Source organism: Molothrus ater, chromosome Z (genome assembly GCF_012460135.2).
Source record: "Molothrus ater isolate BHLD 08-10-18 breed brown headed cowbird chromosome Z, BPBGC_Mater_1.1, whole genome shotgun sequence".
NCBI classification, from domain to species: domain Eukaryota; kingdom Metazoa; phylum Chordata; class Aves; order Passeriformes; family Icteridae; genus Molothrus; species Molothrus ater.
Genome location: NC_050511.2, coordinates 61231894 through 61245181, shown reverse-complemented (window position 1 = coordinate 61245181; position 13288 = coordinate 61231894). Strand labels below are relative to the sequence as shown.

The 13288-nt window shown below is 36.9% G+C and overlaps 2 protein-coding genes across 3 annotated transcripts in view; one reads left to right on the top strand and one right to left on the bottom strand.

Annotated features, from left to right (window-relative positions):
- SLF1 (SMC5-SMC6 complex localization factor 1) overlaps positions 1–12260 on the bottom strand; it is a 34324-nt gene extending 22064 nt beyond the window's left edge. Inside the window, exons 1-7 of one of the 2 annotated variants that reach the window (XM_036402549.2) lie at positions 12089–12260; positions 11178–11291; positions 10948–11023; positions 8454–8697; positions 6258–6420; positions 3186–3317; positions 1732–1785 (exon numbers count right to left, since the gene is read on the bottom strand). In XM_036402549.2, the coding sequence (XP_036258442.1) occupies positions 1732–1785; positions 3186–3317; positions 6258–6420; positions 8454–8697; positions 10948–11023; positions 11178–11291 (783 nt within the window). In that variant the 5' untranslated portion in view covers positions 12089–12260. Of the gene's footprint in view, positions 1–1731; positions 1786–3185; positions 3318–6257; positions 6421–8453; positions 8698–10947; positions 11024–11177; positions 11292–11769; positions 11895–12088 lie in introns of those variants that run through there. The other variant, XM_036402548.2, reaches the window with a different exon arrangement.
- Positions 11969–13288, top strand: part of KIAA0825 (KIAA0825 ortholog) — a 232646-nt gene continuing 231326 nt past the window's right edge. Inside the window, exon 1 of the mRNA XM_036402547.2 lies at positions 11969–12048. The gene's annotated coding sequence lies outside the window, so the exon portion shown is untranslated. The remainder of the gene's footprint in view (positions 12049–13288) is intronic.

Genomic DNA, 13288 nt, shown 5'->3' with positions numbered 1-13288 from the left:
CTGGTTCATCACATTTCTAAGAGGTAAAGAAGGATGATACAAAACTGAGGCAATAAACTTTTGTCAGTATCAGGAGACCTATTATTGAAGAGACTTAATACTCAATAAGCTGTCCAAGCTTCACTGGCTTGCACTCTGATGAGGAATCACAGTTTCTTGTGAAGCACTGCTGGTACAATCACTAGCACTTTGAGCAGAAACAAATGAAATATGACAACTACAAAATATGAAAACTGACAAAAGAGAAATAAGTATTTTTGGGATGATGATGGAACAGAACACTTAGCTGTGCTAAGCCTTCTTAGCAGATGCAAACTGATATGACAAAATACAATAGGCAGATCTAACATCTTCATTCAGTTTGTAGGTTTGATTTTACTTCATTAGTATTATTGGATATGTTTACTGGAGCTGCTCCTAAAAGTCATAAATATACTTATGATAGAAGACACATATTATATAAAGGCTAGCAATGGATATTCCATAAAGCAATAAAAGTGACAGAACAGTAAGAGAAGTATTAAGCTTAAAATTTCCAACAAAAAATAATATTATTCTTAAGAGTACAGAAAAATAAGTTCAGCTTACATGTGTTAAGAGAGGTAATTTTTTGTGCAATTAATTCAATAAACTACACACTAATATTAAACTTCAATGCAAACCTCTTGCAGAACAGAAACACACAGCACTTTACAGATCAGTGATGGTGTTGGACCATGACAAAAGTATTTTATTCCTCATGTTTTAAAAATAATTTTTTTCTCCTTCCTTCCTCATTGTCAATAGAAAGAAATCACAAAAAGACTGGATTCAAGTAACTATTTATGTAGAATGGCTCATGAAGATACCAGATCTTCAGTTACCAAGGAATACAGGAAGCTAACACATACTTTAAGTGTTTCCCTTTTTAACTTTTAAGGAACACAAGTTACCATATAAAATGCACTACTAGTAGCTCATGGCCACTGTATAAAATGCTTTTTGAGTACTAAAGAGGCAATGTTTCAACATTGTTTATAGATTTAGTCTTAGTATTATAGATAGACAAGGCAAAATTTTAAAAGTACTAATTTACTTCAGGTATTTATGATAAAGACTTAATAAAATCTATTGCTGACCTGTTTTACAGCATTTATTTGGCTTAATGGAAATAAAAAAGAGAGTACAGTACAAAAAAAGGAATTAAGTCAAAGTGACTATGAAAACAGGACTGGAAAACATAAAGCATTCTACTTGCAATCTGTGCTTCAGCTGACTCTGGAATTTCACATGAAGGAATATCAGACATGTGCTGAATGAACAAGTACTGTTTCTTTTTACAGATAACCTCTAGCTAAAATCTGTCCCTACTAGAAAAAGCAGTGCTAAAAATTGTGTACACTCTCTCTTTATTTTACTGCATAAATACAATGCTTGAGTAATATATGATGCTTTAAATCACATTAGGACATCTTTGCTTTTCGACTTCCTAACATTAATAAGTAAGGTTTTCTTAACTAGCAGGATTAAGCAGTTTCTTTGTAATAACAGAGATAGTACTAAAAGTATCACAGGGACAAACAACTTTCAAGACCAAATGATGCTCTTTAATGCAAAAATAACTTTATCAGAGTTTTGGATAGCCAAAATCTAAAAATATTTTTGATAACTAATTTTGCTTAAAGTATGTTTGCCTAACTTCATAGTAAAATTCCATATGCATAACATGCCCTATTTTTTAATAATTCTTACCTCTGGATTGCATTTGTTCAGCTGGTCTGTTTGCATAAGTCTGTGCTTAATAGTCTGTAAAACAGAATAAAGTCAAGCTGCACACTGGATAGCAGTCAACATATTCAATAAATAGTGTATGAAACTTCCCAAATGACAACTTCTGTTAAATGTAGTTCAAGCACAACCTAACATTTAGATTTGACTATTTAGATTTTCCATTTGGATGGGTAAATTATGAAATAGGGGATTAATGACTTAAAAGGAATTAAATATAGCCAAATTTTCCTTCCCATTTTCCCCTGCTATTGTCTCTTTGTTGTTATGCGATTGCTCTGTAAGGACAGTGTTCCTAGATTAGACATTAAAAAACTAAAAATTTTCAGTTTTTCTGTGGCAAAATGCCAATATGGATTCCTCTTGCATGCAAAAATATGGTCAGAGGTGCAAAAATGTATTACTATTATAGCCATATTTAGATATTGCATAGTATTAAAATGTTACTAAAACGTGTTACTAAAATATCCTTAGGAGAGACTGTCTTTGAAGGGTTAATCCAGCGGCACACTGCTATATAATAGTTTGAACCAGAGCATTTGCTGTAGGTAAAATACATGAAAATGTATTTTTTAAATGTCTGGGGGGTATAGCCTTGGAAAAAAGTCATTGATAAAAGATGTAGCATGTGATGATGACGCACAGATTTAACCAGCATGAGTCTTCTATTTGCAATCTTGTGTTTAAATATTGTGTGTACTTTTTGAGGACTTAAAATTTTTAGTTCTTCCACTACTAAACTTACAATGCTTCATGTAAACAAGCTCCTACAAATATACTTCAAAACCATCATCTGCATTCGCTGTAGCTTACAGAGATAATATATCCTAACTGAAGGTATTCAGGTGCTTTCTCTTGACTTGAAATAGAGGTATTAACTCTATTTCAAATTACTACTAATGTAGCAATTTTATCAGGATTAGATCTGTGACAACAGAAAACCAAAGGAATGCATTAGCTCCACTTTTGACTTGTAATGAAAAACATTAATGTTTTTCAACAGTCAACAAAACACTGGCTCTACAATATGTTTTGAAAAGTGTCTTAGCATAAGTTAGCTAGATAACAGGAAAATCACAGAAAGACTATAATTCAAAGATATCTTGTTGAACAGTATTTGCTACTATTTACCTCATCTATTACACCAAGGCTTTAAGTAGTACACTGTGTCTTCTACACATCCATGCCAATGAATTGCCATGACTAAGGTTTATTTTAACTACTGGTAGATGTAGTAAATATGGGATTATTAAATATTGCAGGTTAAAAAGCCTGTTAGAAGTTATGTCAAGTATCTACTTTATTAGCTCAATACTATAATGAAAGATAGAGGTTTTTAATATAGTTCATGCAATATAAAAATATAAAAATGTATATAAAATATATAATGCTATAAAAAAGTATCAACTGTTACCTACCGCAGTAAAGTACATATGTTTTATAATAACATTTTTCATTTCACCAAGTTGCATTTTAGATGTGACTTGGTCTGTTTCTTGTGCAGCCAGGAAACAATTCATCTTTGTATCTTTGGGATTTTGTATTTCATTCTGCAGAGCAAAAAAATAATACTTTGTTTCAAAGCTAATGGTCAAACCAACTTTTATGTGCTAGGTCCTTCTATATATTGTACTGCAAACTGTATGTACCTTTGTATGTTTATGTCATCATATCATATGTCAAATAAAGAGCTGCTGGTTTGGAAACAAACCACTGTTGTTGTACAAGGTGAGCTTCCTCACATTTATTTTTCCTAACTGACTTCAGGTAAAGTCACAATCTCTGTGGCTGAAACAAGGACTATGTCTCCATAACAGATTCTCTCTCAGAACTTTTCAAAAGCTAAAACCAGAGCTCACACATTTTCAACTGGTTCAAAATGTAGTAAAGATTTTATAAGGCATTTCTTCTTCAATTTGTCTTTTCATATAATAGACCACTACAATGAAATCTTTTCAGTTCTTGCCTATAAACATGAAACAAATTAGTAATTTAAAATGTAATAGGTTTTACTGTCTTTTCTTTCTTTGATATTTTTGTCTGTTTGTATAGTAATTAATTCTCTTGAGTCCACCTATCATTTTCAGCCACTTCTTCAGCACAGGCAATGAAGAAGCATTTATCAAATTTCTCTCAATTGTTTACTCTCAGGAACACCACAAAATAACTTTGGCTTGAAAAAAATAACTATACAAAATATTTTGAATTTACTTAATGGGTTGAGAACATACATTTCAGTAAGAGTTTCAATGCATGCTTTTCATCAAGGATACATACACATGTTAAAAATAAAACACCATGTTTGTTTAAGGTAAATAAACAAAACCAGACTCCTCCTGCAGTGTGATGAGTTAAGAATCATGAGATAGACACAAGTGAAGTATTTCCTTGGCCATTTCTTATTGTGAGCAGGTGTGGAAGGTTTGGTGTAACATGCCTAATAATTCAAACACTTCATTTTCATGGGTGAATCGAGTCTGGGACATAACAGTAAAGAAAAAACACAGAAGTGCATGCAATGATAAGGTGCAAGAAGTTTATAATTCCATGTTTTCAAGAAAAAGTTTCAAAAGTTACATGCCTCATCCTATTTTCAGATTTTCCCTTAAATGTATTGTTCAATACAAACATATTTGGCACATACATAACATATCTCTAAACAAATATTGAGAACAAGAACTTCTTGCACATTTCAAAAGAGAATGAAGTATTTTTTGTAACTAGAATAGAGTTCCAAATAGCTTTTGATGAGCATGGAAAACTGAACTCTGATGCATTAACTAGGCTTTACTTCTTATGGCCCTTCATGCATGTTAGTTTCAATATGCTCATTAAAACACTTATATTCAAACAATTTATCGGTACAATCTTGGCAAAAAATTAGAAACTCCAGCATGCATCCAAAAAAGCTTTTAAAGTCACTGTTTATTTATGAGACTAGCTTCCTAAAAAAAAAAAAGCGTTTTAATACCCTGAATCAATGAATTTGATGCCTTATAATATCATATAACCAATGACAATCTCACACAGTATTTTAACACTAGACTTACAAGGTTAAGATAATAAGAACAGATACTGAAATATAAACATGAAGACAAGACTTAGTTTAAAAAAAAAATCACACCAAAAATACTCTGAACATTAGTGGAGTTTCAGTTGCCCTGAAAAGAATATAATGTTATTTTGCTAAATCCATCATCTAGACATATATATGTATGTTTAGGGGAGGAATGAGATTTATATTTGCTAGAAGTAGCAGTCAGATAGCATGACTATAAATTTATGAAGTTGGAACAATCTAATGAATAATATGCCAAGTACTTCTGGGACAAAGAGAAAAGAGCATGTCCCTAACATTCTTTGATAAAGCTTAATATATCTGGACAAGGGCTGTGATTTGATTGCCTATGTTTTATTTTTTTCCTTTTAAGAGACTAAGAGCCTTGGCAGTTTCCTGAGTTCTTCGTATTCACTTAAACAGAAAGCTAATGTTCTCTTGGTCTCTGAAGTGAGTTCCTTTAATGAAATCTAAGCAAAAAAAGATATGTGCAAGCTAATGGATTCATTAAGATGGAAAGTTGTTATCTCACTTGGGAGGAATTCAAGGTGCATAGCAACAAACACGTGATTTTGATAGAGATCAATAAAAGATGACATAGCCATAAGGCTTTTACATTAATTCATCTATGAAAATGTTCATCTTAGCTGAAAGGTTTAAATGAGAGCAACTTCCCTGAAAAAGTTTCATTAAGAGAGTAAGCACTAGAGTAAGAGCCCACATTGATGTGTTTTATTCAGAATGTAAACATTAAGACCTTCCAACCTTCTCACCCTTCTGTAATACCTTTACTACAAAGAGCTAAGTGCTTTGATCAGAAGAGCCCAAAGAATTTACAAATGGCAACACACACAGTTTTAGCTCCTACTTGCTTATAAAGGTAGTAGTTTCAATTAGCAGTTGATTAAAGTCACCCCAGAGTCTGAGAACTAAATGAATATTCTGAAGCCTTCGAATAGTTACGGAGCAAAAAACTAATAATTTCTGAGCAGTGCATCTGGTAAGCAAACAAGTATGAAATACGGGGCATCTCTCTTAAGGGAAACAGTAAAACAAAATTCTGGTTCTAGTGAATTCTGCACTAGCACAGGACCATGTCCATATGGCATCTGGATACTCTAGAGCCTCTTCAGACAACCTGTTACAGCGTTCCATCAACCTCACAGCAAGAAAACCCAAGTGGTTCCTGACTTTCCACTTGTACTCAATTTCCTGTAACTGGGCACCACAGACAACCACCTACCTGTCTATTATGCATCCTCTCTTCAGGTATTTGTATATATTCATGAGCCTTTCTATCTTTTGGATACATGGTCTCTGAATCAGAAAGTTGTCTTAATTCAATCAAATCACGAAACACTCTGGCCAATTATATTCCCCTCCATTATTAACACTTCATTATTTACAGTAATCAATAATTTAGTTTACTTACTTGTAAAAGGTAATGTCCTATATATTGCAAAGGGTAGTGTTGAGCTTCAGACAGACACTTTTTATTTTGTAAAGGAGAAATTTTACCACTGATGAACACATGAGTTATATTGTGCTCTGCATTTTCAGATGAACATATGGTTGCCTTTCCAGCTTTAAGAACTCTAAATAAACATATTTAGAAAGATGTATTTAGTATGTTATATTAACACTGCCTAAAGCTACAATAACATTCACAAAATACAGGCATGCAAGTACAACTGAATAAGGCTTCTAGATATATGGCACAGCACAAACTTCATTAGAAAGATAAAAGGGCACTTAATAGTCTTTGGAAAATTAAAGAACCCACTTAACAAAATAGTCTCTTCAAAATTTAACACTAGTTATTAAAATAAATTTACACCTCCAATATGTCTGATAGGAAGTTTCACCTCTGTACCTTTCCAAGTATCAAATTCGATGATAGCAATTATAATTTATTGCATTATCTATCCCAAAATACTGATCTTTTGGTTAAGTTTTCCTATAAATTAAGCAGTTAACAAAAACTGTCAGACTCCTTTTCTGAAATGTAGTATGATATTTTTGTAACAGAAATATACATTTGCAGCATTAGTGCTATCCAGTATCATGAAAGTATCACATACAGAAAAGAGATGTGCTTGTCTTTGGGGCACCATCACGTGTAACAGTTTCCCCAGGGACAATTTCCAGACCTGTTAAGCTACAAGTGCTCCTATCTTTTAGAAAAAATGCTAGACAAAAGAAAAGGTGGAAAAATAAGATTTAAGGACATTCTGGATATAGGTTTTATTTTTCATAATCCAGATATATAAAAAGAAAAGGGTGCTAGTCTTACACACTTACCCATCCAACAGCTAGGCACTAAAGGCAGGAAGAGCATAGAAAGGGGATAAAAGGCACAGTGTTGTTAAATATTAGAAAAAACCCAGACTTTCTCCAAAGCTATAGTGTCCTTTATTACTGAAAGCAGTACCTGCTGAAGCCAAAAAATATCTACCTGTCACTGTTTTATGACTGACTAAAAATTGAGTGCATGGGAAAAAGTCTGTAAAAAAACATATTTCACAAAACTTGATCATCTGTCTTACTGATGCTGTTCCTGATAAAAGTTGTTTCTATTGCACGAAATAGAAACAGACATTGTGCAAGACATCATTTCAACAGTGTTATCACGAACATCTACATAAGCAGTTTTTATGGAAAAAGAAGCAGCATTTTCACAAGTGTAGCAGGACATAGTAAATCCTCCCACTCAGCCAAAAAACAGCATACTTAAAATATTTTCAGTCGGCAAAATCAGAAGATAACAACTTCAACTACACCTCATGTTGTCTTTATGAAGTACAGATAGACAGATAGTCTGTGATATAGCATCCAGCCCTGGACTATGATCCAACAAACTGCAATTCCCTTCTTGACTGTGCATTGGCGTCACGCTCAAACCTGAGTAGTCCTAACTAACTGGGATCTCAATAGAAAGCTGGACAGTATCTGAATGAATGGAAAGCTCTGAAACTGTCAGATGTTCCTTTTACTGTACCAGACACAAATAGGATTTAAATATGCACTGATTTAAATTCAGTTGTAGAATTTAAAGTAATGAAACCAAATGTGTAGGAAGAGTACAGAAAAACATTTGCTCTCAGCATTCTTGCACTTTGGCTTTCCTTATCTTTTTTTCTTTCTTTCTTTTTCTACTTCTCTATACTCACTTTCTAAACTATCTGTATTTATCATAAATCAGAATCATCTGTCTTAGAACAAATTACATCTTCAGAACTAGAAGAATCTATTACGTAAATGTGACACAAACACTCATCACGTCAGTAGCAGTGGTGCCCAGATCCATGAGACAGAGTCAGGTCAACTAGTCAAGTGAAATAAAGCATACAGTTCCACCTACTATTTGAAAATAACACATACACACACAAAATAAAAACTGTACATCTGTGTATCTTGCCTCATGAAGGAAGTTTTTGTTATCAAGCTTACTTGATAAAAAACCGTATGCATGTTATTTTTAACACTATACTAAAAGGCGGCAAGAAAAGCAGTGATGCTACAGATTTAAAGTCATTATAAAAGTATGGAAATACAGTAATGAAAATAATTCAGAGTTTGGATAGCTGGAGGTTGTTATGGACCAAATTAACTGGGATGGAACTCCTACCTTCTAATACATGCCATTTGTTTATCACCTCTCTTAACAAGGAGGACAACTTTCCATCTGTGGAAGGCCCCTGGAGCACTAGAGTTTGTCAGTTCTTCACGCCATCTTTTAGGTGCAGATTGCATTTGAGGTGAATAATGGGTGTCTCTTTCAATTTCATATCCCCATTCGTACGTTGTTTCATCAAGCCATCTGCCACTTTCAGCACTATTAATTATGTACTCCTTAGTTAGTACCCACTTTCCTAAAAAGAAAATGAACTGTCAACCACAAAAGATTTTTTGTGGAGACAAATGGCAATCAACTGAAGAATTAATATAAAATTAACTTAAAAATTTCTTGTGCAAATAAAAGATGAAATTATAAGTACCATTTAAAAAACTTCTTCCTATTACAAGAGTCCTCCACTTCAGACTCTAGAATCAAAAATCTCACAATGCCACTGAAAATGATCACTTTGTTTTCTTTTAATGATTAAGTGTCTTTTTATCCTTCCTAGATGAAATACTTTTCTATCTCTTCAAAAATATCAAATACATTTTCTCAGCTTCCCAGATTTTGTTCTTAGGACTTTCACAGAACCTTGGTAAGTCCTTTATTTTTAATACCATTTGACACTTCTACAAATGTACTTAATGAAGAAATATTTTACTACCTATGATTTAAAGGAACTAGACATTTAACATGTAAGCTCTTTCTCTTATATATTCTTAATATTACTTGCACTGCTAATGGTAGTGAATATCAATATTCGGGGGACACAGTTTTAGACTTTTTTCTTTCCCCTTTCTTCTTTTCACATCCTTTTCTCTCATCCCTTGGCTCCACCTCCTCCGCCTCTCCTCTTTCATCTTCCACATGTATGCTTTTGATATAGTATGTAACGATCTTCCCCTTTTCTCTGTCTCTCTCTCTTCTTACAGGTTCAGGTCAAGAGCACTGGTTAGTACCCTGCTCCTGTATTGAAACACTACCTACAGAAGACACTGTAAGAGAAATTGACTTGAATTGTGTGAACCTAATTGGTTTCACAGAACAGCAGGGTTGACTGACAAAATGTCTCAGTGCAGGAGCACAGATGGCACTTCTACAAAACCTAGTATAGGTACCAGTGGATTTATGACTGGAAAAGGTATGCTGTGCATGACCTGGATGTTAAAACCACTTTCATGCGAAGTTTCCATCCCAAAACTTCTGTCAGGTAGAAAGTACATGACAAGTGGTATCCTTGACAGTATTTCTGGTGAACTCTATGGAGTTCTAAATGTGTTTAAACATGATCTTTCTTCACTACCTGGAAAACAACACAGTAGGAGTGAATACACTGTCTCTGCCGTCACGAATAAGAGCAATGACTATGCACAATTAACACCTCTTCTGGATTAAGAAGTATTAGAGGTATTGGGAAAGATTTGCATGTATCAAAGCATGACAGAGTTTTGCATCACCATGAGGACACTACATGTACCATTTCCACCCTGTTCAAGAAAGTATCTTCAAATTTTAAACTACAAAAAGTAAGAAAACATTAACTCAGAGGTTTAAAAGTGCTAAAATTAAGTGCTGTGCCATAAACTTAGAGGCATTTTCATATTTTTTCCCCTCTTGGAAACTTTTGGTCTATTTAATTTTTGGTAAGATTGCAATGAGAATTTTATTTTAGTACAAAGAGAAATACACACATACATTCATATATATATATATATATATATATATGGAAATCAAGGAATTTACATATACCTTTAAACCCAAATATCTGTTTAGTCATTTGTCTATTATCTCTTAATTTAACATTATCCATCCTACTAACTGCTTTAACACTTTAGAGTAATATGATACAGGAAAAATAAATATCATGCTTAAAAATGGTATTGTGATATCTCATAACTACAAGATACTCAAACTGCATTACAGAATTCTGACAGGTGATCAGTCTATAAAAAATCTTAAAATACAGAGTTTTCATTCTAAAAACATTTTAGTTGCTAATGCATGGGATTTCAGCACCAGACCGTAGTTAAAGAGGAAAGACCAGTAGCTTCTGTCAGAATGGCAACAGCCTGGAATTTTCTTTTGCTGCATAAACAGGAACTTACAGTGACCTTTGCCAGCGAATGTTCCATGTGAATTTATCGTCAAAAATCCAAGCTGACTACAGGTGTTCATACTCCCTCTGCCCTCTTTTAAGCATGCAAATAATTTGAGCATGACTTCATTATCTAACATATAACAAAGTGTTCTGTTTGGGAACAGATGCAGATCCAACAAAGGGAAATAGCAGGCATATCATTTAGGGAAAAAAATAAAAAAGTGGACTTCATCGTAACTTAAACATAATACTATGTTAAAAATCAAAGTTAACGGAACAACAAGAAGGAAGGTTTGTAAGACAGCTCATATACAGAATTAAAACAGGTAACTAAAACCCTTTTAAGGGTCCTTTCCAAACTTATGCTGTGATGCTATGAAATTAAACAGCAAATCGTTTACTCACCAGCAGCGCAGGCAGCTAAGACCTTTTCACTCTTGCACAGCTTTTTTGCTATAAGATGTGTACAATTTCTGTATTTCTAAGAAAACAAAACAACACACTTTGTATCACTGGAAACTTTAAAATTCTTTCTCTATTTATACATAACTAACCTATTGCACAGTCCTTTCTTCTAAGACTTGCATTTTTACTTCCAATTCTAATTCTCTTTGCTGTATTGTAATGAACAATACCTTACTCTCTACAAAAACACAGCTCAGCTTGGACAGGCATTTGAGCAGTGCCTTCTTCTCTTGGTTTTTAAATCCAGTTATTTGTATTATCCTTTTCTGGCTGCAACTTGCCATCTGTTGAAAGAATGAAAAGGAAACATTAATACACAAAATACACACCATGGGAAGTTGCTTGCAAGGCCTGACTAGTGTTTTCTACTTCTTTTCCAACAAAATAGGAAAACACACCAAAATGAATGAAGGCTGGTACCCCACATTTTAAGCTCTTACTGCCTGTCACAGCAAAGACACCTCACAGGCGATAACGGAGCAGCCTGAGAAGGAACCCCAAACTGCAGCCTGCAGTGGGCCGAGCCCGCCAGGTCTGGCATCTTGGCTCTGCACCCAAATGCCCGGAGGTTCAGGCCTTCGAACCCCTGCTCCGCTGTCGACAGTGCGGTGCAGCCTCCCATCGCCCCACGGGGGAAGGAACCCCGCCGCCGCCGTCACAGGCACACGCCGCCGAGGAGCGGCAGGCTGGCGGCGGTCCCGCTCCGGAGGTGACGAGCGAGGGGCCCTGGCTGCGGCGGAGAGCCCTCCAGCGCTCACGTACGGAGGCCACGGGAGCGAGCGCTGTGCCGGCGCCGGGGCTGACGCTGCCTCGGTCCGGTCCGGTCCGATCCGGTTCGGTCCGGTCCGGTTCGGTTCGGTTCGGTTCGGTTCGGTCCGGTTCGGTCCGTCTCGGTGCCCGCCAGGCACCGCAGCACGGCAAGCTCCCGCCTTCCCACGCCCCGCCCCCGGATGTGGCGGAGCGGCCGTTCCGGGACGTTGTTACTGACGCTCCGTGGTCGCCGGGGCCGCCGGCGCGGAGCTGCGGGGGGATCCCGGCCGGGTAAGTGGCCCCGCTGGGGCTGCCCTTCCCCTCAGCTTACCCTGCGGCCGGGCTTTGGTGCCGAGCGGGACAGGGCTGGGCTCCGCTGCGGCCGCCCGCGGAGCAGCGGCGTTCCTCGCGGCCGCCTTCTCTCCCGTGCGGCACGGCAGGGCGCTGCGCAGCCCCCGAGCTCCGCGGGGTCCGAGACGCTGGTGGGCGCTGGCACCTGCCGCGGGAAGGCGGCGCCGAAATCCGTCTGAGACGGTCCCGGCGTCGTGGCGCTGCAGGCGTAGCTTCAGCAAGGAGCGGGAAGGGGCGGTCCTCCGTCCGACGGAGAGGAGGGGGCCCTGCCAGGCGCAGGGAGGCGGGGGCGGGCTGAGAAACGCGCTGACTTCTCCCGGAGCCTGGAAATCACCGTGGCTATGGCTCGGCGGAGCTGAAATTGTGGGAGGCGGTCTGGCGGGGGGGTGTGTCGGTCTATACGCAAGCTGAAGTGTGTTGCCTTTGGAACAGGATGGCTGTAAGAATTAGAAGAGGGACCAGAGATTTATGACCCTCAGAACCATTTTCTCAGTATCTCGGAGAAACATTTCAAAGTTTCAAAGCCACATGATTCATGGCACTCGTAGGGCAGGTAAGAAGGTAGTGCTACAGCCAGATAATCAAGGCACGTATTTTTGGGAAGGGCTTTCTGCCCTGTTCGTGAAGGGAAAGCATTCCTGGCCCCCTGATCAAATTGGTGAAACGTTTTGGTTACGAGAGTCAAGGCTTGATTTTTTTTCAGTTACAAAGCAATCAAAAGACATCAAATAATATTCATCTTGTACCTCAGGCACTCAGTGTAGAATTCAGAAATGTAGAAATGCCAAGATTTGCTGTTCATAAAACTTTTTTTCCATGTCCCACTCCTTATTTTGGTCCCTTCTGTATTTGAGAGATGACTTTTGACTATTTCTCTCTCATGCAATGAACTGAACAGATATTGCACAAGAAGTCTGTTGATGCTTCCTAGCAAATAGAGGTAGCTTTGTAGAACACTTTAGTTTTTTCTACAGTTTGAGAGTAGAATGTATGCATTCAAGAAAAAAATTTTAAAAAAATTGTTGAAACACCTCTTTAGAGAACTGAATTGTGGTCAAGTCACCCTGTACTCACTGAGGTATTTCAGATACTCTTTCATATTTAAGACCTGTAAATTGAGATGTGTACCACAAAACTCACAAGTGCTGAGTTTTTGTCACTGCAGCTTAGATCAATCAAA